Consider the following 26536-nt stretch of genomic DNA (forward strand, 5'->3'; position numbering starts at 1 on the left):
AAACAAAGACATAATTTGCTCATTCTGTTTCTATTTGGGGTTATTACATGTCCAACCACATAGAAACACAACTCTATTTTCACAGGAAGATATCAAAGTAACACATTTGGAGTAGGAATGAAAGAATAAAGTGAACTGAGCAAGAATAAACTTTTAAGCCAATTCTGCCCTTTTGTAAAAGCAAAAAATCCATGTTCTGTTTACAGTGAGTCTGTAGATACAATGTAGCTAGATAGGAAGCCAAGAATACTTAATTCTAGAAGGGTAAATTTGTAAACCTCAAAATTTGTAAACCTCAGAAGGTTTCCCAGAACAATATTGGTCTTTTTTTTTTCTACACCGTCTTCAGATTTTCCTTACATTGTCAAGTTTTACTCTGTCACAAACTCTTAACATACTCCCTGACAGAAAGGGAGTTTAACTCCTAGGGATATGAAGAAAAAGACATTCCCCTTGATCTCAAGGAACTCACTTTCCACTATGGAGATAGACTTGAAAACAAATTATTTAGCTACCCTGTGACAAGTGTAGTGGCAGAAGATAGCATTATACAAGGAGCATAGTGGAGAATGCAATTAATTTTGCCTGCTGAAAAGAATAGAAGCCAGCAGTGCTTGAGGTCTTTAGATAGATTGGTTACCCACATCCTATGCCTGGAGACAAGCACAGTCACACTGGGTGCCAAACTCCTCTCTCTCATTCTTCATAATAATACATTTTTTACATTTTGTAGTGCTTCCCTCAGTTGACTGACTTTTAGTAATAGAATTCAAGTATCTCACTTAATTCTCATAATGATTCTCTTTTCTGAAAGAACTCAAAGTTTTTGACTTGTGCTTTTATTCTGGCACTCTCTCCCCCTCTACTCATCTCCCTTTATCTTTTATTATAGGTATTTATTGGCATGTCGGCATCTTTCTGCCAGGAAATTAAAACCAAAGAGTTTTGTTTCATGTTTCACTATCTTTTAGCACTTGGCATGGTGGTTTCAATCCAAAAGCTCACATCAGAATCACCTGTGAGCTTTTAAAATATATACATGTTTAGACCCTGGTAAATTCTTATACAGTGGACTCTGGTGATTGTCTCTTTTTAGACACTTTTTTTTTTTTTCTTCGTAGAGCTAGTGCTCAAAACCATGATGGGATCATTACAATTAAGTGGAATCCTTCTGTTGATGTGTATACTATTAGGTATTAGGGGCTCTGAACCTCTTTAGCACAGGAAAGGTTGGAGACAAATGTGATATGATTTTTGTATTAAGTTTTCAAATGTTGGCAATTTTTAACAAAATGGAAAAAACAATAAATGAAACTCCTGCTATTTGATTTGTGAGTTATAAGATTGGAAGAAAAGGAAAGGTGAGCTTATTTTTAACAGCATAGTTGAGAGAGTTTTATGTTGAAATAGATTTTTTTAAAGTTCTCAGCATAGCAACTTGTGTATAAATTTACAAAATATGCATTCGTTTTCACTTACACATATTTCCCCATACTGATTTTCAAGTAATGAAAGTATCCCATGTTCTTGTGCATGTCTTATCTCTTATGATAAAAATGCAGGAAGAAGACCGAGCTGCTTGTTTTTAGCTATTTACTACATACATGTTTTAAACAACAGGTTATGCAAGCACAGTTTGCTCAGGACAACAACCCAGATGCACAGACACTCCAGAAATTGGCAGAAAGGACAGGCTTGAGCAGACGTGTGATACAGGTGATTACTTTTTTTTTTTTTAAGGTTTTTAAAAATAGATATCGGGTCTCCCTATGTTGCCCAGACTGATCTCCAATTCTTGAGCTTAAGTGATTCTTCCACCTTGGCCTCCCAAAGTAATGGGATTACAGGATGAGCCACTGTACCTGGCCATAGGTGATTAACTTAAAGGTCAATCAAGAGAAACAAAAAGTTCTAATTCTGGGTATTTATAAGTATGCATTGGGGTTTTTTTGTGTGTGAAGAAGTGTGAAAACATTACTCTCTTGTTTTAAGTCTCTTCACATTCTAAATCAATTTTTTAAAATGTAATGATTATCCTGCTTGGGCTAGGCTACCATTTGTCAAATGAGTCTTTGTGCATCTTACTTCATTCAGTGCTCACAGCAACCCTAAGATCCTCAGGCTAAAAAAGTTCCAAGATAAATCTTGCTTTAAGGTCGGTGTTTTTTCCTACTTTTTCTGTGATTGTGTGTGTGATGGCTGCTGATGGCCTCTGTCAAAGATCCAGGGAGAGGAGCTGGTGTGAATAAAACTGGAAAGTGATGAATTCATGCAAGTTGTTTTGAATATAGAATTTATGTTTGGAAACAGTGGGAAATGAAATTGTTGGAGTTCAAGTTGGAGAGGCCTATGAATGCAGAGTTCTCTTCTGAGCAGGTAAATGCCATGATATGAGATTTTAGGAAGAAAGGGCTAGTCACAGCACATGGGAATAACTGGAGTTCTATCTAGTCGGAGAGACTAGATAGAGGTAGGCAGGTTAGTTGGAATGCTGGAATGCCCAGCAAAGTAGTGTGGTTTTATTGTTGTCATTTGCTTTTTTGTTTGTTTGTTTCTGAAGAGACACTTAACTGGGGTAGAATTCATTTGGGAAACTTTTTGAAACAGGGTCGTGCTTGGCCTAGGCTGGAGTGCAGTGGTGCAATCACAGCTCACTGCAGCGACCTCCTGAGATCAGGTGATCCTCCCACCTCAGCCTCCCAAATAACTGGGACCACAGGTGCACACCACCATGCCTGGCTAATTTTTAAATTTTTGTACAGACAGAGTCTCACCATGTTGCCCAGGCTGGTCTCAAATTCCTAGACTCAAGCAATCCTCCTCCCTTAGCCTCCCAAAGTGCTGGAATTATTGGTAATGAGCCACCATGCCCAGCTGAGAAACATTTTATTGACTGAACACTGATGACAGTTGATGGATGCTAGAAAGACAAGAAAGATTTGGTAACTGTAATGGGGAAGCAGAGAGGTGTCTAAGAGTCAATGACTCGGCCAGGCTCAGTTGCTCACACCTGTAATCCCAGCATTTTGGGAGGTCAAGGCAAATATGTCACTTTAGTATAGGAGTTTGATACCAGTCTGGGCAAGGTGGTGAAACCCTGTCTCTACAGGAAAAACAAAACAAAGCAAAACAAAAAAAAACTCAGCCAGGCATACTGGTGTGTACCTGCAGTCCCAGTTACTCGGGAAGTTGAGGAGGGAGGGTCACATAAGTCCAGGAGGTTGAAGCTGCAGTCAGTCATGATAGCACCACTGCACTCCAGCCTTGGTGATGGAGTAAGATCCTCTCTCAAAAAAGTCAGTGACTTATAAATTTGAAGTCAAAGTAATCTTGGGAATGGTGCCATTGACAGGAATGTGAAAGTCAAAAGAAAGCTGGATTGGAAGTTGAACCGTTTTAGCTGTGCTAATTATGCAGTGATGGTGGCAGTTAAGCATGTAAACAGGTATTTGAAAGAATGTACAGGACTCAAGCAAAGAGATCTAATGCCATGAAATTGGATAAGATCCTTTAGAAAGAGATCATGGGGTATAAAAGGTGAAGAGTGGGTTTTAGAGAGCAGGGTAAGAGGTTCTGTTTAAATGGGATGTAGTAACAGCCAGAGTTGAGGAAAGAGTCAGGTGGAGAAACAGCATGTAGGCTGAAGAAGTGGGGTGAATTCAAGAACGAGATGGCCAGCTGTGCCAAGATTATCAGAGAGACCAGGGAAATAGAAAATAATTTTATTTTATTTCATTTTATTTTATTTTTTCCAAGACAAGGAGTCTCTGTCACCCAGGCTGGAGTGCAGTGGCACGATCTCGGCTCACTGCAAACTCCGCCTCCCAGGTTCAAGCAATTCTGCCTCAGCCTCCTGAGTAGCTGGGATTACAGGTGCATGCCACCATGCCTGCCTAATTTTTGTATTTTTAGTAGAGACAGGGTTTCACTATGTTGGCCAGGCTGTTCTCAAACTCTTGACCTTGTGATCCTCCTGCCTCAGCCTTCCAAAGTGAGGGGATTACAGGTTTGAGTCACCGTACTCAGCCAGAAAATAATTTTAAATAACACTGGAAGTTCAAAAAATTTAAGGAATGAAAGCAAGTAACCATAAAAGGCAAGAGGAAACTCAGGGAGGGGAAAGGTGAATGTCTTCATTGCACATATTATATTTTGTTTCTTAATTTGGGTGGTTGATACACAGGTACTTATTCTTCCGTAAGCCTAAAATGTTTCATAATTAACAAATCATCTGTACAAAGAAGCAGATGGAAAAGACCTGATGGTACTGTAGCTTCTCTAAAGACCTAGGGTTCCCAGTGTTTTAATTGACTGCAGGGTGATGAGGCTGTCTTAGGAGACAAGTTCTACCACTTCAGCAGTTTTCAGATATCCAGATTATTGTGCTTATTTCAGAGTGCCAAATTTTAAGAATGGACTAATAAGCAATCTGAAAAACATACTACCTTAAAGGCTACCAGGGTTGTGAAAGATTTACATTATTCCGTAATATTAAAGGCAGCAGGGATATTTGTCTGGAAATAAGGCCAGGAGATGGTAAGGGAAAGAGTAATATCCAGAGTAGGTGTCTTTAAATATTTGTGAAAGGCTTCCCTGCAACGGAATGTAGAAAAAGGCACTTGGGGTTCACTCACAATGAACTTTCTCATTATTGCAAGGCTACACAAATGGCACCAACTACGAAGGAAGGTAGTGAGTTTCCTGTGCCTGGGAGTACAGTTTTCTTTGGGAGGTAGTTCAGACTCCATGGGCTAAAAGTTCCTTCTAATTTAAGACTCTGTATGTTCATAACAATGATAACTTCAAGTAAGTCAGATGCATGACTGTTATGTTTTATACCATTTTGAAGCTGGAAGCAAAGAAGGAGAGTTTTCTTAGAGCTTTTCATATTTGAAGGACTAAGGAACACAGGCAGACATCTTTCATGTAATTTCCAGGTATTTAGGTTACTAGTACTATGAGCAAGTTAACATTGTCCTATGCCATACCATTTGGAGAATATGTTTTGAATGTTGGCTTTCAATATGTTAAGGTTGAACATTAAATATTTTTGATATGATTCCAAAGGAAAGAGTACTAGCATGCTTATGTGTATATTATTTGTATCTGTGCATAGGCTTACTGTATGTTGTAGCCCTTCAGAGTATTTTTTAAGAATTACTGTGATCTCAAATGGTAATCATACTTTCTCTCAGCCTCCTTCCTAGCATTGGGCACAAAATTTTAGAAAGGTAAGAAAAAAGAGTTTTTATTATTAGACTTCTTCTAATTCTCATATGCAAACTAGATCACCCAAAGATTAGGGGAAAACGGTGGTCTGGTACATGGAGAGTTTCACATTTCCTAGTTACAAATATGCTTAGTAAGACATTTGTAATAAAGCAGAGTGTTATTATACTGAAGTCAAAGAATAAAGATGAATGATTTTTTTTCCCCCACACACTGCATCCAGATATAATCACTGTTCACATACTCTTTCAGATAAGTGAATTATGACTTTTATGTTGTGTAGAGACAGAGTAAAATATTGCTATTTCTTCCAATCAGTGTACTGGGAAGATCCTTCCACATTAAGATTAACATCATATTTATTGCCACATATATTGAGCATAGTGCAATTTATTTAATTTCCAATTTTTCACTATTATAAAATGCTGCCATGAGTAACATTGTATATCTACCTTGCATGCTTGTTCAATAGTTTCCTTAGGATAAATTTCTGGAAGTGAGGTTGTTGAGTCCAAAGATAAAACATGCATAGGGCCTTTATACAAACATGAAATTTTTTTGCCTTCCAGGAAGTTCATACAACTTTATTCTGCCAGGAGCTACATACAAGAGTTCCTTTTCCCCAACTCACAAGAATAATGAATACTGTTATTCTTTTACATCCTTTACAATTTAATAGTTAGAAAAGAAAATCTCATTGATTTTATTTCTGTTTCTTATATTATCAATGAGCTTAAACACATTTTTTGAGTTTTTAAGACTGTATATTTTTTGCTCACTTTTCTGTTGGGTTATTTTCTCTATATGTTACTGATATTTATTAATCCTGTCTGTCATGTTAACCTTTCCCGGTTCATCAGTTTCCTTATTTTTTCCGCACAGAACATTTATGTTTCTATGTGTTTAAAACTCCCAGTCTTTTGATAGTTTTGGCCTTTCTTTCTTTCTTTCTTTCTTTCTTTCTTTCTTTCTTTCTTTCTTTCTTTCTTTCTTTCTTTTCTTTCTTTCTCTCTCTCTCTCTCTCTCTCTCTCTCTCTCTCTCTCTCTCTCTCTTTCTTTCTTTCTTTCTTTCTTTCTTTCTTTCTCTCTTTCTTTTTCTTTCTTTCTTTCTTTTTTTGAGATGGAGTTTCACTCTGTCACTAAGGCAGGATCTCGTCTCACTGCAACCTCCGCTTCCCAGGTTCAAGCAATTCTCCTGCCTCCGCCTCCTGAGTAGCTGGGACTACAGGCGCGTGCTAACACGCCCAGCTAATTTTTGCATTTTTTAATAGAGACAGCATTTCACCAGATTGGCCAGGCTGGTCTCCACTCCTGACCTCGTGATCCACCCTCCTCAGCTTCCCAAAGTGCTGAGATTACAGGCGTGAGCCATCGCTCCTGGCCTTTTTGTTTTGTTTTTTGAGATGCAGTCTTGCTCTGTTGCCCAGGCAGGAGTGCAATGGTGCAGTCTCAGCTCATTGCAACCTCCACCTCCTGGGCTCAAGCAATTCTCCTGCCTCGGCCTCCCGAGCAGCTGGGACTACAGGCGCTCGCCCCCACGTCTGGCTAATTTTTGTATTTTTAGTAGAGATGGAGTTTCACCATGTTGGCCATTCTGGTCTTGAACTCCTGAACTCGTGATCTACCACCTCAGCTTCCCAAAGTGCTGAGACTACAGGTGTGAGCCAGCGCTTCTGGTCTAGTTTTGGTCTTTCTTATGCTTCCCTGTCTAGAGAGTATTTCGGTGTTGCTTTTTGTTTTCTTAAACTTTTATTGTTTCAATTATTTACATCTAAACTTTCATTTATCTGGCTTGGTTCCATGGGAGACAGGGTTTTATCTATTTTTTTTCTCTCTTTCAAATGATAAACTATTAGTTTTCCCTAAATCAGTGAACCATGCTTTCCCAATAAAATAAAATCCCATCTTTGTCATATACAAAATTATTATATTTGGCTTTTTGTCTGAGCTTTCTAAAGGTTTCATTTTGTGCATTAGTATTTTGTTTTTCCGTTATATCTACATGGCCTGATTTTAGCTTAGCTTATGATTTAGAACTCAAAAATTTTAAAGTAGTTACTCAGAAAATTGTAACTCTTGTTGGATGTTTGCAAAGCAGAAGGAAGAAATTTTGTCAGTGAGGAAAGTCAAAAGGACTTATATTTGATTCTGAAGCTGGGTAGCATTCATGCCAGAAGGAATTTTCTGGGATCTTAAACTATATTTTGGTCTACCAGTTATATGACATTGCGTTTGCAAACCTCCCTCTGCTTGATTACCTCTGGATGATCTTTCCAAGAAGCTGCTTAATCAGTATTAAGATAGTTATTCTGCTGTTTCTGTTATACCTTCTTCATGTTTATTTACCAAGTTTGAGGTTTTTTTTCAATCAAAATATGATGTTTCTTTTGTTTTACAACTGTGTAGGTTCCATTCAATATATAATTTATTGGAGACAAAAAGATACTTTGAAGAAGCTCTGGGAATCATAATGCAACATGTTTTAGGTTATATGTAGTCCTCTGGCATCATGTCTTCTGGGGTCCCATAAGGGAAAAAGGCAGGTGGCAGAGGTTCCCCCTTACACATTGGAGAATGTTTGAGTAATGTCATCTTATTTAGGTGAGATTAGTGTTAGTAGTGACATGTATTGTTCCAGAGCCTGTGGGCAGAACTGTGGAGATTTGGGGTGTGGTCTATAGGTATCTCTGAGTCTCACTAACACTTCAGAGAACAGGGATGTGGAGGAGGCTGTGACTTCCCACTCATCTTCCTTGATACATGCCTAAGTCTTGTCCCAGAAACATTCCTTAGGTGCTACTTTTCAGCCTCCTGCTCAAGTCTATGTACCCCACTAGATTATTACTTTTTATTCTTTTAGTTTTAATTACTCTTGAGAGTATACTTTGCCAGACTTCTGTTTTTCAATGCCAGGAGCAGGGTGTAGCTCTGAAGTAAGGCCAGCTTTTTCTTATAAATTCTTTGCAGCTTCCTTTTATTCCACATTAATCAGCCCTGATTGCCTCGTGCCATCAAGGTCCTACCACTAACCTTGAACAGACTTATGCCCCTGATGTTTTCCTGGCTTCATATCCCCGATCCCAAAATGTTCTCATGCTAAGTTTTTATCCCTTCACCTCTCTTTCCTCTCATGACAGAGTTGTTTGAAGTGATGGAAAATAAGTGATACAGTATTTTAATGAAGTAACACTCTATGTGGTCAAGTTTTATCACCTGGCAGGGAAGTCAAACACAGGCATATTAGCTACTGGAAGCCTTCTGGGCAGCCTAGACTTACTTGCCCTGACCTGGATGTAAAGCTCCACTTGCCCTGAATTTGCTTCTTTTATTTCTGCAGTAGAGTGGACAGCAGGGTGGTTAGCACTTTACATTTTGTGAACTCTCACCAGTGGATGTGTTTGTATTTAATTCTACTTAAATATTATGAGTTTTTTCTTATTATAGACCTGACTTAACATGCTTCTTAGGGAATAGCCTATGTATTCACCAAGAGAAATTGAACTCAGCAGGTTAAAATCTGACTGGAATAACTGAATCAAGAGGTTTGTAGAAAGCTTTAAGTTCACAGTAGGGATTTTAGTCATTTGAACAAGGATTTGAAATAAGTCCAGCAGGTGCCTAAGAATACATTTAGTAGTCTTTTTTAAAAGTTCTGATTAAAAGAGCTTTTCTGCTTTTCTTTTGTCCTAAATACCAGTAGTAAAACCAAGGAGATTTCTCTGGAATTCTTGAGGGCCCTTCCCCACCTTTTCTGGGGAAGATGCTGTTTTAGTATAGAATTGGATTTTATTTTATTTTTTTTTAAATAAATATAATAGAGTTTGGGGGGTATTTTGTTTTGGCTCTTTTTTTTCTTTTCTTTTCTTTTCTTTTCTTTTTTCTTTTTTTTTTGAGACAGAGTCTCGCTGTGTCGCCCAGTCTGGAGTGCAGTGGTTCGATCTCGGCTCACTGCAACCTCCAATCTCCACATCTCGGGCTCAAGTGAGTCTCCTACCTCAGCCTCATGAGTAGCTAGGATTACAGGTGCCAACCACCACGGCCAGCTAGTTTTTGTATTTTTAGTAGAGATGGGGTTTCACCATGTTGGCCAGGCTGGTATTGAACCCCTCACCTCAGGTGATCTGCCTGCCTCAGCCTCCCAAAGTGCTGGAATTACAGATATGAGCCACAGTACCCAGCCAAATCTAATAGAGTTTAATAATTGCATTCAAGAGGTAACTTTAACGTCTGACCAACTCAAATTCAACAAACCAAAATCACTTAAGCAATTGGTCCCCTTTCCTACTTAAATAGAATTGGCTTTTAGGTAAATCAACAGAGAGCTATCAACTGAGCAAGAAAAATGACCACTGTTATTTGGACTAAAATGTTTCTTTTCTGTCTATAGAACTTTTATAAAAGCTAATTTACATTTATGCTATGCTTGTGTGGTAGTGTGATTGAGGTTGCATTCATTTTTTAACTGGGTTGATAATGTGCTCGGAAGCTGGTGTGTAACCTACCTACTTCTGTTGCTTTTCTCCCTGCTCAGGTGTGGTTTCAGAATTGTAGAGCACGCCACAAGAAACATGTCAGTCCTAATCACTCCTCCTCCACCCCAGTTACAGCAGTCCCACCCTCCAGGCTGTCTCCACCCATGTTAGAAGAAATGGCTTATTCTGCCTACGTGCCCCAAGATGGAACGATGTTAACTGCGCTGCATAGTTATATGGATGGTAGGTATCCCAACATTTAACAGCTGTCTCCCAAGCAGTCAACAACTGGTAACTTCCAATATTAGATAATTGATGCAATTCGTATTTTGAAATATTACCTCAGTGGTAGCTAAAAATAATGTGGGGGGTGCAATAGAGACAAAATTATCCAAACATTTTTATTTCTGTGATTACATTTTAAGAAAGAAGTTTAATACTCACTTTGCAGCTAAGATGCAAATATTAATAATGACTCAATGCTTAATCTTTACTTAGAGATTTTTTTGTTTGTTTTTACCAGTAAATCTTTAAATACTTTATTTCCTGTGATCAGAGCAAGTGTTCACACTCAGATATTTAGATGGCAGTTTATAAGTTTTGTTAAATAATTGTTTTTTATTGAAGCAAATAGTACATTTAGAAGGGTGCATACATAACTATACAGCTTGATGAATTAATAAAATGAATGTATCCATATAGATACTGCCCAAAGGAGCAGATATAATTAGCATTTCAGAAGCCTCTCTTATGTCTCCGTCCAATTATTATCCTTTTCTCCCAGAGTAACATAGCACTGATTTCTAAAACCACCCTTTAGTTTTGCTCTTTTTGAACTATACAGAATGTATTATGTGTCTCACTTCTTTCAATTACATTGTGAGATTCACCTATATTATTGTGAGAATCAGTTATTTGTTTTCATTGTTATATAGAAATCCACTGTAGGAATATACCACAATTTATCCATTTCCTGGTTGAAAGATACTTGTTTTTTTTTTTCCAGTTTGTGCTTTTGTGAATATGCTGCTATGGACTTTATTGTACATGCTTTTTGTGCTCATTAATTCACATTTCTAATAGATATGTACCTGGAAGTGGGACATAAGGTCATGGGCTACACATATGCTAAACTTTAGTCATTCTGACAAACAGTTTTTCATAGTGGTTGAACCAGTTTACACCTTGACCAGCGTAAGGTTCAAGGTGCTTCACATCCTCACCAACACTTGGTATGGTGTAACTTCCTGATGTTAGCAGATTTGATGATTGTGTAGTGCAATCTTATTTTAATTTGCCTTTACCTGATGACTGAGCATTTTTTCATCAGGCATTTGTATATTCTCTTTTGTCAAGAGCTGTACAAGTCTTTTGTCTGTTGGCCTACTGGCTTGTCTTTATTATTTATTTAAATTGATTTGCTTTAGTTCTTGGTGTAATCTGCATATAAAGCTTTTTGATAACTGTATGTGCTTAGAATATTTTCTCCTACTCAGTAGCTTGGCTGTCTCTACTCTCTTAATGGAATGTTTCATTGAGCACAACTTCCTAATTTTAATGTAGTTTATTTCATCATTTTTCCTGCATGAGCCGTGCTTTTTTTGGTGACATGTGCAAGAAATTGTTTATACTCAAAGATAATGAAGATATATCTTCTATGATATCTAGAAACTTTGTTTTACCTTTGATGTAAATTCAAATTCATTTGGAATTGAATTTTGTGTGTGGTGTGAGATAGAAAGTGAAGCTTTTCTGTTATGTTGATGAAAATAGAAAATATCCAGTTTCTCTGTAGAGACACATTTGCCATAAATCAAATGTCCATATATTGTGTCACGTTCTGTACTTTCTGTTCTGTTTTGTTAGTCTATTTTTTTGTTGCTACCTAATCATTCTAATCATGCTGGGTCTATAGTTCTTAATATCTGATAATAAGTTTCTTTCTAGTTCATTGTTATTCAAGTTTGTATTGCCCATTCTTGGCCCTTTATATTTTCATAAAATTTACCTACTTGTCAATTTCCACCCCAAAAGGGAAAACAATTAAGATTTTGATACAATCTATTATAGCAAATATATTGATCAGTTTTAGGAACTGCCATCTTAACAGTATTGTCTTCCATACCATGAAGTTTAATAAGTCATTCCATTTATTTAGATTGTCTTTGAGTAATCTCTTATGATTTAGAGTTTTCTGTTTAGTAATCTTGCACGTCTTCTGTTAAGTTTGTCTCTAAGTATTTCTTTTGATTCAGTTGTAAGTGGTATTTTCTTTATATGTAGAAATCTGGGTTGGTATTTTCTTTCAGCACTTTGAAGATATGATTACCTTGTCTTCTGATTTTCATTGTTTGTTTTGCATATGGATAGCTAATTAACCTGGCTCCATTTATTGGTAAAGTCAGCTGTTTTCCCTGTTGCTCCTTCTGAAAATAAATGTCTTTTTTCCTCAACTTTTTTCTTTGTGTTTGTCTTGAAAAAGTTTTATCATACTGTGTCCAGGTGTGCTTCTTGAATATGTAGTTTGATATCTTTCATTATGGAAAATTCTCAGCTTTTGTCTCCTCAAATATTGTTTTTGCTCCTATGAAAAAATTTTCATGTTTTCTTCTGAACTATTTTCTAGTTCACTAATACTCTCTATATCTAATATCCTATGAAAAAAAAAAATCTTCCACTGACTTCTTAATTTCATTTATTTTGTTTTTCAGTTTTAAGATTTCCATTTGTATGCTGAAGTCGTCCATTTTGTCACTTTATCCTTATTTAAATTAAAGTTCATGTCTGATAACTCAAATATCTGGATCTTTGGTGGGTCTATTCTGTTTTCTTTATTTTCCTCTTTATTTTCTTTCAAGTCATGTCTAGTTATTTGTCTTCTTAATTGTTATTGCATTTCAGATGTTGGGTATGAGTAACTAAAGATAATTTGAGGCTTTGGATGATATCTTCCACTAGAGAAGATTAGTTTTACCCCCCAGGTAGTCAGGATAGGGTGAAATCAACTTAATCCAATCAGGCACAAATCCTTAGGAGGGCTGGTGTATTTTTGTTTTATACTCCTTGGAGTTAGCTCTTTGGAATCACAAATGTATCCCTGTTTTGTTTTGTTTTATTTTGTTTTCTGTTGTTGTTTTTAACTAGGGCTTCTCCTCTTCAATGGGCCCTGCTCTTTAATTTTTGTTTCTTACCACTCTGCCAAAGTCTAACTTCTGAATGCTCTGCTAAACTTCTCGGCCTATCAGACATTTGTTTTGTTTTAAATTGTCACTATCCTTGTGGGAGGAAAAGCATCCTCATTTTCTTTCCCTCCACTCTGGGACTTTGTAAGTCCTCACTCCTTAAGTGTCTTTCAGATGCCTTCAAACAGATTTTTAAAATTTTGTCCAGATTTCCTAGTTGGTCTCAGAGAAAGGTTTGGTTTGAAGCAACATAGCCCTTGCTGAAAGCAGAAACTTCATTTTAAGTTTTGGTTAAATAAAAAAATCAGAGCCTGTACCATTGTTGCCATTTATTTATACTAGCATTAAAATTGTATGTGTTCACATGAAAGACAGTAGTGTTGCCTGAGTCCAGTGTGTTTTGATGTATGCCTAGGGAGGAGGTAATTAAACATTAATGAAAGAAACTTTGGGAAGATCATCCTATACAAACACCTTCATGAGAAAGCTAGCAGCATCTCTGAAGAGGAACCCATGTCTTTCTAGCTTCAGGGTGAAGTGCAGTGAATGGGGTATGGATGGAGGACATTAAAGTGGCAAAATCTTGTGGCCCCAAATAAAGATTTGGGAGTAAAACTGTTCCTGGACTCTCACTATGCTGAATAAGTTAATGCTTCTGCTGAGGTCAGTGGAATGAGTGTAGCTTGGTGCCCTCAGCTATAATGAGTGATGAAAACATTGCCTTGGATTGTTTTTGTTTGTTTATAAATCAATTTTATTCACCCTACAAAACTGATCCACAAATTTCTTTCTATTTTGTAGCTCATTCACCAACAGCTCTTGGACTCCAGCCCTTGTTACCCCATTCAATGACACAACTGCCAATAAGTCATACCTAATTCTTTTTTCAGGGATAGACTTGATTAAGGATATAAATTCATCATTTATTATGTATAAAATACCATTGAAAAGATATTGCTGTTAATTTTTTATTTAACACCTAAAGCATTTCCAACATCACTTTGCTGCCCAGGTATGTATCCATAGTTGGCCTGCAAGACACTTTTATTGATTCTTCAATTTTGGTAAAACTTATGTTTACAAGAAGAAAACAAATCAGAACATTTTTTGTATTGTCTGGAAATAGTTCACTCTAGTGTGTATCTGTTAATTTATTTGTCATCAAAAGAGCACTTTGCCTAAAAGAAAGGACTGACAAGCGTGCAAAATGTTTACAGTCTTTTGTGAAATTGTAGTTTATCATTAGTTTGTACCTGTAAGTTATTGTTATAAATATTACCTGTATTTTTTGTTACATACAACTTTATACTTTGAAGCTTGTATCTGTGAATTCGCAACTGAAATTTATTTTGCCAATGTTTTCTGAATGAACTGAATAAAGCTTCTGTTGTAGCATGCCATGCAAACACATTATTGTGTTTGTGGTTGATGAATTATGGCTGTAAATAACACTATAGTTTAATAAGCCCGCCATTCTGAGTTTATTAAACATTTTCCATTCTCATGAAAATTTCAACCAATTTGTCCTTTTTGTGTGTTTTCAGCAATAAGTTGACTTTAGTCTCTTTAAAATGTAACAACTAATAATTTTTAAAAAGTATTGTGTTTTGAGCTGTGTTGTATGAATACATTTGACTAGGAAACATTCAAAAAAAGAACACATTAAAACATTTAATTTGGCAAAAATTGTCTTTTAGGCCAGCTAATAAAATCAATGTGAAAGAGAAGGCAGAACACTTTTCAGAATGGACTTCGGAGGATATTACAAGTCAGAAATGAAATATGGGCCATAATATATTTCTTCAGGAGTGAAAAAAGAGAACTAAAAGTTTCTAGAGCAAGAACTCTTTGCATTTTCTTCTTGGTGAATACGCTTTAGGGACTGTGATTCTGAGAGCTGAAATCTAAAACTCAGGACTTTATCTTATGTGACAGTGGACTTGCAAATTTTTGTATTTAAAGAATTTAGTACTCTTTGTCTTTTTATATGCCAGTTGGGGGGAGAAAAGGTAATGAGAAAAAACTTTTAGAACTTAGATTTAAGTCTTTGTTTAACTGAGCAGATTTCCATCAGGCCGAGGACCGGAAATAATAGTAGAGTATTTGTAATTTTATTCTAGTAATCATAAATACAACCAGAAAGTAATCATGTGGACATAAGTAACATCTACCTGAAACCAGAAGCAACAAACCTGCTTCATTATGGGAGAGAGGGATTTTTTTTTTTTTTTTTTAAACTGGCTACTTTATTTTAAATCATTTTGTAGCCAAAAGTCAATCTATCTGATCTTGAGATTGATACTAATCTCTGTGGGTTTTTGTCTGCCTGTCCCAGGCATGAAGTGGTGAGGTCAGCTTTACCTTTACCAGATGTCAAGGAAAGCTTTTGTAATATAGCCAAGCTCTGCACTGTTAGCAGTTTACAGCATTTCCCAGCTGACTACAATTGGCATCCTGTACCTTGGGAGGTGGCTGATTGTGAGTATTATTTGCTGTCTTTTTCCTGTGCTCACCATCCTGTGACTCTGTACAGAGAGTTTTTACAAAACATGTCACCACCCTTTTTAGTCCCAAAGATGAATGCCCATAGTTGAAGTAAAACTTCATAACAAAGAGGTTCAAAGCTATCAAATAGATGAGATTTATATATCCTGCATATAAAATTGTTAATCATGAAGAGATAGATATGAAAGTACTAAAAATATGATATGTGATACAAGCATCTGACTTACTTTGCTATCTCTAGCCAGAGATCTTATTTTTAAAACCTAAAATTAGGGAAGAATTGAAGTATTTCCATGCTAGTAATATTCAGTGTAAGTATGTGAGCACAATACTTACTTGAAATTGAGTATGGTCAACTTTTGTGAAGATTAGAGAAAGAAAACGCTATATTATTGGAGTAGCAAAGACCTGGGTAACAAGTAGTTATCTCTTAGGTGTGAAGACATTCATGAGCTGTGAGAGGATAGGATACCTTTTTTTTTTTTTTGCAATGCAAATCAAGAATCCTATTCAAACATTGAAATGGAAGTCACACTAATTCAATACTCTTTAAGTGATTATTTTTAGTTGGACAACGTAGTATTTAGTAGTAGTTTTACATTTGACAAATGTCATTCTTAAAATTCCACATCACTCATTGTAAATTGTAAGTACATCTGTTTTGAATATCTCATAATAAACATTGTTAGCTAGAATCACAGCTCAAGCTTTTAAAATTCATTACAGTCATCTGAAAGCTGATAGCTATAGTATTTCTTGATGTGGTACATTATATGTATAATTAGTAGCATTATTAAACTAGGTGGCATCTTGGGACTTTGGTTATGGCATGGATGACTTTACCAGTTAGCAAAAGTAATGTTTCTATTTTATTATTTAGAACAGAAGTCATCTAGGTTGCAGTACACTAAGTACCAAAAGTATATTAGTGTAGGAAAAATTCTCAATGGCTCCTACCTGAGGAGGTAAAGAAACTGATATTAGCACTATATGATTTTTACTCTTTTGAAACGCAACTAAATATTTAGAGAGAGATAGATCTGAGTCCAAAGCAAGTTCAGGTACACTGGATAACATCTAATAAACATGTACTTGGATTCAATCAGATAGTAAGTACTATTTTGTGGCCTACTTTTTCCCTTTAGTAAATATCTTTCCAAGTCAAATGTTATCTACAATATCATTTTAATTGATATATAGTACTATGTCCACCCAAATTTCATGTATTAAAACATAGTCTCCATTGTGGTGGTAGTAAGAGGTAGGGCTTCTGAGAGATAACCAGGTCATGAGGAAAGAACCCTTGAAAATGGGATTAGTGCCCTTATAAAAGACATCTGAGGGGCTTGTTTGCCCCTTTGCCCTTCAGCCATGGGAGCACACAGAGCAGGTGCCATCTATGAGGAATGGGTCATCACCAGACAGAATCTGCTGGTACCTTGATCTTGTACATCACTGCCTCCAGAACTGTGAGCAATATATTTCTGTTGTTCATAAATTACCCAGTCTGATACTTTGTTGTAGCAGCCCAAATAGACTAAAACATAGATTATTACATTGCTTGAATGAAACAATTTTATTAGATAAATAGGTTCTATCTAACTTTTTATGATGATGAATAGAGCCTAACTTTGTGAGCACTTTCAGGATGTCCTGTTTGAGTGCCTCAGGGGTATTTCGAAATGTATTCACAGCAACTTCATGAAAGGGATTCTATTATCACCCTTATTTTACAAATGTAGAAATTAAAAAGTTGATATGTCTACTATCTTGGTGACAAGTAACAAAGCCAGTATTTCAATTTAGCAGCTCAGTGATTCCAGATGCCATAATCTTAACCACTATGTTATATTATTACCATTTTAAATGACACTGTGATGGCATCTTTGTGACTATCTGCTACCTTTTAATTTATATTCTTATTTCGCCAGTGTGAATTTTTGGAAGTGGAATGGATGTGCATGCATAGGTTTAAAATAAGGCTCTTGAAATGCATTGATTGCCCCCCAAATGTTGCACAAAATTACATCTCCACCAGCAGTGTTTGAAGTGTTTTTGGAACCCTTATCTATCCTGCCTAAATTGGAGTTGATATGTTAAATATTTTTTTAATCTTATACTCAAAAACATTTTTAAAAAACTTTATATTTTATTTATTACTTGATATAAAATTGTAGTTTACATTTCAGAGAACTAGTTTTTTTTTTTTTTTTTTTTTCAGGCAGAGTCTCCCTGTGTTCCAACTACTGGGTTCAAGTGATCCTCCCAAGTAGCTGGAACTACAGATGCGTGGCACCATTTTTCTGTAGAGATGACGTCTTGCTATAATATGATGCACAGGCTGGTCTCGAACTCCTGGGCTCAAGCAATCCTCCCACCTGTCCTCCCAAACTGTTGGGATTACAGGCGTGAGCCATCATGTCCAGCTGAAAACTAGTATCTTATAAAGGGGCTAAATGTAAGCACAAGCTGCTACTTTTTTTTCCCTTTAGTTATTCTGCATATTATGACTAAAGTGAGCATTCATTAGGATTTTTTCAACTGAGGTTTCATTCACTTGATATCAAATGTTTTATTTTAGTACCTGACACACTATCATATTCTATTTTCTTTGTTGCTGATTATGGTGATAACTTTATTACATGGTCCTTCATACTTTTTAAATGCTTTTCTGTATATCATCATATTCGCATTCAACAGATGAGGGAATTGAAATTTAGGAGGCTTCAATTAACATAATTAGGCCTTTGGTTTTAATATGCAAGAGTTCTCCAGGGCACCAGATTATTTTTATAAATGTATAGAGATCTTAGGAGAATAAATTAACAAATTTCCCCCAGTTCCTTGAATTTCATAAGAAATAGACTGCCATAGGCTGAGAGGATGTGAAAACCACTGCAGGGAACTGCTTCTCCTTTGCTAAATTGTCATCAAGTACAGTACTTACTACAAAGATCTGAACTTGCTAGGGGGCTGAGAGTGGAGTTTAGGGATGGACTGTGTATGGGCACTTGTATGGGGGTATCAATGGAAGAAAAAAAGGTGTTAAGAAATAGAAAATAGAAGGGGTCCTGGGGAGGTAGAAACAACATCTGTCTTGTTTTCCATTACATTCCACAGTTCCTGTCACCAAGTAATCACTCAGGGATTGAATGAGGGTGGTAGAAAAACAATCAGAATAAGACTCTATATTTGAGTGTCCTAGAATAACTTCAAATTCCAAAACAGATCTTCTCAAATCCTCAAGAAAAATATTCTTCCTTTCCTTTAGCAAATATCTTATATACCCATGGCAATTTATATTCTTTTTACACCATTTATCATGGAATGTGAGACACCTGGATTTTGGTACTTTCTCTGACACCAATTAACTACATCCCAAGGACACTTAGCGTCCCTGCATGCTGATTTCCTCAACAGTAAAAGGAAAGTTTTTATGAAGCAAAAGTGAAATGAATGCAAAAAAGACATGATAGAAACATGATCCATTCATTTAGAAGGGCAGGGTTAGTGGCAGATCAGGCACTGTGAGACCGGGCGGTTGGAGCTGATGGAGCACCAAAAGTTTGGCAAGCACTGCCCTATCCCAGGCAACCCCAGGAACAAAGCACTTTATGCATTTCTTTAAATAAAGTCAGAGGTGGAGCATCTATGCTGTTAATGAGTTACACATTCTCCAGCAAAGTGCTCTTACTCCAACCTCCCTACAGATGGAAAACATCTATTTGCTGTCTACATTAACTCCCTTCTTGATCTTAAAGAATTATTCAGTCAAGTAGAGGTGTGACCTTCTGTGATTTGGATGTAGAGAGTCTCTGTATAATTTAGTTTGCAGAAATGATTTGAATGTTTTCAAAAAAAATTTTCTTAAACCCAAAGGAATTATGATGCCATATTTGAAAATGGAAACCATTGTTACAAATTCAATTTCAAAATATTTACTTCCTGGAACCAGGGTGATGTCTCTAGAGAACCACTACTAGTTATTAGCTCATTTCTTTCAGATGTACTGGAATGAGTCTGTTATTTTGCCAGCATGGTTCTGAACCACAAATTTCATCTTTGGTTGAAACTCTTCCAAGCGAGACCATGTGAAATTTTCCTAGTTCATCATTTGTCTTTCAGAAGACAGCCTGGTGCATTTATGACTATGGTAAAAACATGTCTCAGGAGTCCTGGTGAACAAAATTAGCTTCACAGTCTCCTCAGTAGAGCCTAGCACTTGCAAAGGTGGGAGAAGGATCAGGAAACTTCTAACAAAGACTTGGATCCAGTCCTATAATGGGCTTCCCCTACTGTTAGGATAGAAGGAGGGAGACGAGAGAGTCTGTAGCGAATTCATGGACTCTGAGGAGCATGTGGTGATCACGTAGGCAGGGGATGAGGTGTCAAAGTGGAGCTGAGCTGGCACAGGAGCAGGCAGGGCAAAGGCAGAGTTGCAGCCTCTGTGTGTCACTTGCCTGCTAGTGTACTAATCTGAGAGCAGACTTCTGGCCTTTGTGAAGCATTAGTTTATTCTGCTCTGTCATGGACATCTGCAGGAACGGCATGGCAGTAGGGCTGAAGCGACATTACAGACAACATGGAGAAGTATCACAAAAACTTTGATGTCATGCTGTCTGGAGTCCTCATTTTGCCACATCCCACCGTGGTGACTCTGGGCAAGTTATTAAACTGCTCTGTGCCAGAGTTTTCGCATACGTAAAATGGAGTAATAGCACTTTTCCCAACTGGTTATTGTCACCCTGTGATAAGATAGTACATATAAAGTGCTTAGAAAAGTATCTGGTGCACAATAAACCCTGAAAGTTATCTGTACTTATTCCTTGGTAAACTAACTCTTACCACCAGAGGAAAAAGAATGCCATCATCTTTCACTAGCTTTCCCTCTCCTTTCTCCATTTCTCTTTTCCTGGCTAACAACTCCTTCTCATCCAGGACGGAGCTCAAATATCATCCCCTCCAGGAAGCCTTCCCTGATTGTTCCCCACACCCCACCCCAATGTGAGTGAGTTCTTTGTGTTGCCATCATTTCCTCAAAGGATAGCTCTACACTTTAATACATTTTGTTATAATTTTCCTTCCTCAATTTTGTCTCAAGACTAGACTAGAGACCCTAGACTATTCATCTTAGGGTCTCCAGGATCTAGCACAGGGCACTGACAGAGCAGCCTCTTGCCATGGTTAATTTACTCCATGCCAGGCTCCTGCAGATAGCCTTTCCCCAATAGCTCCTCATCCTGGGCTACGCTATGGCCCATGGAAGTTCTCTGCCTCAGATGGACCTGTTTCTTGTTCTGTTCAACTAAGCAAAACAGACAGGTTGGGTCATTATCGAGTAATTCAGGCAAGAGAAGCAGCCAAACACATGTTTTTATCTGAGTTACCCAAATTGGCTGACTCCCCAGCCTGCAGTTACTGGGTAATTGCTCAATCTTCCATTTGGCTTTTACTGCGTAAATGTGGCTACAGAGTCTTTTCATTTCTCTTGAATGACTCCTCCCATTTTCTATCTAATATAGGTTAAATGTAAAGTTTTCTTTTTCTTCCTCCCGCAGTAGCTATCTAGGCCATCAGCTCACCTTGTTTCATTAGCCTTCAAAGTGGGCCAGAATTGTCAGATAGGGGTCTAGTCATAGTTTTCTGTTTGTTTCTTTTAGACAAAGTTTCACTCTTGTTGCCCGGGCTGGAGTGCAATGCCGTGGTCTCAGTTCACTGCAACCTCTGCCTCCTGGGTTCAAACTATTCTCCTGCCTCAGCCTCCCAAGTAGCTGAAATTACAGACACCCACTTCCACACCTGGCTAACTTTTATATTTTATTTTTAGTAGAGATGGGGTTTTGCCATGTTTGCCCAGCTGGTCTCAAGGATCATAGATGATCCACCTGCCTCGGCCTCCCAAAGTGTTGGGATTACATGCGTCAGCCACCGCACTTGGCCTTGTCATTGTTTTCTATTTGTCCTGGATAATCGGCTGTCAACCCCTCTTTTTTTTAGAGAGAGGACACACAGGAAACACATAATTCAGTCATACATTTCACGCACCGGGAGCTTTTCCTGTTTTGGCCTCAGGTGCAGGAATTCTGAAATCCCTTTCTCAGAACCGATGACCACAGCTCACTGTAGTTTGTGGAAAGCTCACAGGGTCTGCTTTCAAGTAGTTAGAGCCTGGTTCCAGTTGCAGTCCAGCCTTTTACTTCCTATGTAACCGTGGGCATATCACTTACCAATTCATCACATGCTGCTTGTTTTACCCTTGAAATGTCTCTAGAATTTACCCACTTCCCCGTATCTTTGCCACTCCTACCTACTGCAAAACATCATCTTCCACCTGGACTATTAAAATAGCTACACAACTTTTTTCCTGGCTTCCACCCCTTTCCCCCTAAATTATGTTCAAAAAGATGTGTTTAAAATCTAAAGTAGAACTTTTCTGTTGAAACCCACCCCCCTGCCCCCGTGGTTTCCCTTCATATTAAGAAGAAAATGCAACATCCTTTGTGGCCTTGAAGGGCACTTTTCATTGGGGGGTCACTTCACCCCCATGCACCCCGTTACTCTCTGCCTTCATCTCCTAACCTCCCCGCTACTCATTCACTTGCTTTCTTGCTTCCAGTCACACTGGCCTCCCAAGCTATACACAAGTGGGCAGGATAAAGTAGTGTTTATGAGATTGGGAATGAGACAGCTTGACTGTGCCGTTTTTCTGGCTACATGGCCTTGTTGCTTAATCTCACGGAGCCTGTTTCTCTTTTGTAAATGAGCACACCACTACCCACTTTGCAGGGTTACCCTGAAAATTAAATGAGGTATTAAATATAATGCAGTGAGCACAGTATTTGGCAGGTTGTCAACCCTACGTCAAGAAGTGGTGGCTACTAGAGTGAGGAGTGAGTGAGGAGAGTGGGTGGTGGAGGGGCTGGGTGCTCTGAAGTGGAAAAGGGGCTCTAGAGCTTTGCCTAAAACAGGATAACCCTTTCCCTCACAATCAGGACTCCAATTTCAAGCCCGATTTCTGCTCAAGCCCTTTCTTTTGATATTCTTAGTAGAAATATTTAAACTATCACTGAGCCATCTCAATAAACTGTTGATTTCCCCTGCACACTCACTCTGCCAGCCCACAGTTCCATTATTTTGGTCTAGAGAAGGCCAAGCCCTTGAAGAATTTATTCCCCAGAAGCCTGATTGATCTTGATTGCCTGTCATGGCCCTGCTCCAAGTTCTCCATATCACTACTCAGCTGTGGGTCCCATTTAATAAAGGCACCACAAATGTGGAGGGGGAGCTCCTCATCTTTGCCAGTGAAACTGGCTCACTTTTCAGCTCCATAGTGCTACCTTGGTTCCACTGTTGGATGAACACTCTAGGAGCCTGCCAGCTCTGCCAGCTCCATTTTTGCCTTTTCAGCAGATACCCCAGGTCTATATTGCCGAAGAAATGGCCGCTATGTGCTGTTTGGATTCTTACCTCTGTGCTAACATGAATCCACATTGTCATGCCTGCTGAATCATTTTTCTCTGCTCGGCTGAAAGCTCAAGACTTCAGTGCTTCTGGGCTAAGAGTTCTTTTAGACTATCAAGTACAAGAACCAGTGGATTTTAGACCAGTCACCTTGTATGGTAATTGAAATTTTAACAAGCTAAACTAGTAAGTGATATCAAATTCTCTTTAATATTAACTCTTTAACCCAGGGAGTTAGATAAGTGCCTCCCATTGGGCCTAAATCATAGCACAAAATCACTCAGTTGCTCAGTTGGCCAGCAAGTCAAGCAAAAAAGACAAAAAAACAAAAACAAACACAAAGCCAGCTTCCCTATTAACTAATTTGATCAGCTTTTTAAGCTTTCCAAAACTGACCGTATTATTTAATTGTTAAGAGAACCTGTGGACCTTGGGACACAGGAACTGTAGGGAGTGCTTAAAAATCACTGAAACACATGAGCTATCTATTTCTTTACAAACCAATGACTAAAAGGGGTAATAAGTTTTAAATGATGCTGTAATTCAGTGGCTCGCAAATTTTAAGATACTTAAGAGTCATCTGGAGACTGGGGAGGTCTTAGAAATGGTCAGTCTCAGAGATTCTGATTTGTCACATCTGGGGTAGGGATCAGAAGTCTCTGTCTCTCCTAAGCTTCCTGGAAGAATTCTGCAGCAGATGGTCAGAGCTCAGACTTCGAGAAACCCTGAGACTGTAGGAGGGAGTTGCTAATTCACACCATATTTGCTCCCATTAATCTACTGTTTATTTTTCTAGGGTCTGCTGTGAGTTGGGGGCTTAAAGTACACTATATTTACTCTTTACAACATTGCCACATGGTATATTATTACTATTCCCACTTTACAGATGATACAATTGAGGCTCAGCATGGCCAAATAACTCGCCTGGTGGGCTGGGATTTGAACTCAGGTCTTTAATTTCTTTTTTTACCCCATATGTTACAGTGAAAGCTGAGAATGAGGGAGGCAGGTGGCCTGGGAGCAAGCCAACTAAGGCACACTCAGAGCTTAACCAGCCCTGGCAGTTCAAAAAGTTAGAATAATTAGATCTATTTTGTTTACACCAAAATTCCTTTTGTTGATTTTTTTTTTTTAATTCCATGAAATCTTTTACCAAAATGCTATTTGGCATTATGCAGTTGCCAAAATACGCGTTAATCATTTGAGTGAGTACACTTAGTATCCAACATCTACATATTTTTCAAATATGCAGACATTTTGGCTAGTCACAGAGATACTGACTTGAGCCTAGTTTTCAGGTAGGAAATCTGAGTCACTGAATGACTAAGAGATGAGGCCAACTTTTTATTATCATTATTGTTTAGTATATTTTCTCTACCTGGCGTGCTAACCTGCACAGATGCAAATGCTTCTTCCAAAATGGGAAGGGCCCAATATACTTGGTGTTGCAGGAGGTCATTCTCATGAGAATCACTTATCCAAAGAAGCTGACAGCTGAGGATAAAGTGAATCAGTGCTAATAGGCACGTTCTCTGTGCCTCGAGAGAAGACTGCCCAAGCTGCAACCATAACAAGAATGCTCCTGAATTGTGCCATGCTGTTAAGATGGTGAAGGCTGGGGTGAACAGGAAGGTAGCACCAGAGGATGACTGCTGTTCCAGATTTCAGATGATGACTTATAAAGTTTTTCTTCTTTCCACCAAAGAAGGAATGATAAACAGGGTAACAACGGCCATCTTAAAGACTGAATGGCAGAGGAAGAAGGAGCGTGGTAAGTCTGTGGCTTTGCTAACGGACAGAATAGAGTGGCACAGCTCCTACACTGAATGCTTAGCCAACATCTTGGCAGAATGATTGGTGTTTGTGTAGGGTGAGAAATCCTGGCCTGGAAACTTCAGGGATGCACTGGTAGAATAATAGCAAAGAGATTTGCACAGCAGCTGCTCGTCTCATCCCTGGTTCTTGCCAAAACTTCCACCATCTTTCATCTCTTGAAGCACAAAAATTCCTCTCTTGCAACAATACTTTAATTCCATTTTAATATTCTTATTCATCAAATGGCATTTTACAGCCGAATTTAATGACCTTATAACACACAAACTCTACTCATATCACAACTGTTTGAACTGCTTATTAGAGATATATGAGACCACTATACTAGTCCTGAGATCTTTAGACAGTCACATTTAAATACAATTTATGAATTATTTTGCCCTTGTAAGTCTAGGCCTAATAACTATTGCTCAAGTAGGAGATATCAAAAGAAAATAGGGAAGATTTGATTGTAGGCACTATTGAATTTGTCCATCAAAACTCTTTTGAAGCTTCCTTTGACACAACATAACTTCTAGCTATGGTGAAATGAGGAAAGACTGACTAAATAAAAAAGGTTATATCTCTGCCAGTGTAAGATTTTCCCCCAACCTTATGTGTTTCATTTTCTTTTCCATAACTCTGGGTATGAAATTCACATCATTTTTCTTACCAGGGTATTCTGAGGTTCGGCAGGAATTTGGTTGGGACATATTTTCCTGAGCATCTGCCTGAATTCTCCTGCCTTGAATATTTTTAAATCTTCATTCTTTTAGTCATGCTCACAGACTCAGTGTCTTGCAGAATGCTGGAACAGTCTTTGGAGATCATCCTATCCAATCCCCTTATTTTACTTTCTCAATCCAAATTCCTCTCCCTTCCAGCTTTTCCTTAGAAATGGAAACAAAAATAATCGTGTTTGGGCCCCCTGCCTGAATCTCCTAGGAACACCCTGGGCTCTGCTAAATGATTTGCTTGCCAGTGGAGTCTCTCTGTGGGAATACTGAGCTGCTCCCAAGTCTTCATGACACTACCTGCTTGTACCTTAAAATAACTCTCAGCTGGAAACCCTCACGTCAAACTCTGAATTCTGGTATTCTGTTTCTTTTCAGCTCACTCTCTTTCTTTTGAAGAAAGGGCTCTGTCATTAAGTGCTGATTGTGAGTATGCTCAACCTGTTCTAGGAGCCTTTTGGGAGATTCCACTTCCATTGGAGTAGGCAAGATATCTAGGAAAAAGAAACAAGAGAATATTAATATCAATACCTGACATTTAGTGAACACTTGGTATGTGCCAGGCACTGTGCCAAGAGCTTACACATGATAACTTTCTTTAATACTCCCTACCTCCCACAAGTTAGTTATTACCATCGCTATTTCACGTTTGAGGAGACTTGAGCACAGGTCACAAAGCTTGTAAATGGCAGAGCCAGGATTTAAATCCAGGCGGTTTAGCTTCAGGATATATACTCTTAATCATTATGCTACCCTATCTCCAAAAATCTAAGGTGTAAGCAAGAAACCATCTTAATTTACATGAGTTAGGGAATTAAAAAAGAAACCAATCTTTTTGATAGTCTGATGAAATAACTCGGAGACCTCATCCTAACTGCAAGTGTGTACTTCTTTCCAACCATAGTAGCTTCTGGGATCCCAGCTATACAGTTTGAGCATCTCAAATCTGAAAATTCAAAATCCAAAATGCTCCAAAATCTGAAACTTTTTGAGCACCAAAGGAAATGCTCATTGGAGCATTTTGGATTTTGGATTTGGCAACGCAAATATTCTATCCAAAATCCAAAAAAAAAAAAAAAAAGAAAAAAAAAGTCAAGAAATCTGAAACACTAGTCCCAAGCATTTTGGATAAGGGATATTC

General features: G+C 38.0%; 1 protein-coding gene across 2 annotated transcripts in view; it reads left to right on the plus strand.

Annotated features, from left to right (window-relative positions):
• The window catches only part of LHX8 (LIM homeobox 8), a 32964-nt gene extending 18565 nt beyond the window's left edge, over positions 1-14399 (plus strand). Inside the window, exons 7-9 of one of the 2 annotated variants that reach the window (XM_017888978.1) lie at positions 1621-1716; positions 9761-9944; positions 13685-13761. In XM_017888978.1, coding sequence (XP_017744467.1) covers positions 1621-1716; positions 9761-9944; positions 13685-13761 — 357 coding nt within the window. Of the gene's footprint in view, positions 1-1620; positions 1717-9760; positions 9945-13684 lie in introns of both variants that reach the window. The other variant, XM_017888979.1, reaches the window with a different exon arrangement.
• The last annotated feature ends 12137 nt before the right edge of the window (positions 14400-26536 follow it).

Source organism: Rhinopithecus bieti, unplaced genomic scaffold (genome assembly GCF_001698545.2).
Source record: "Rhinopithecus bieti isolate Rb0 unplaced genomic scaffold, ASM169854v2 scaffold_18142, whole genome shotgun sequence".
Taxonomy (NCBI): domain Eukaryota; kingdom Metazoa; phylum Chordata; class Mammalia; order Primates; family Cercopithecidae; genus Rhinopithecus; species Rhinopithecus bieti.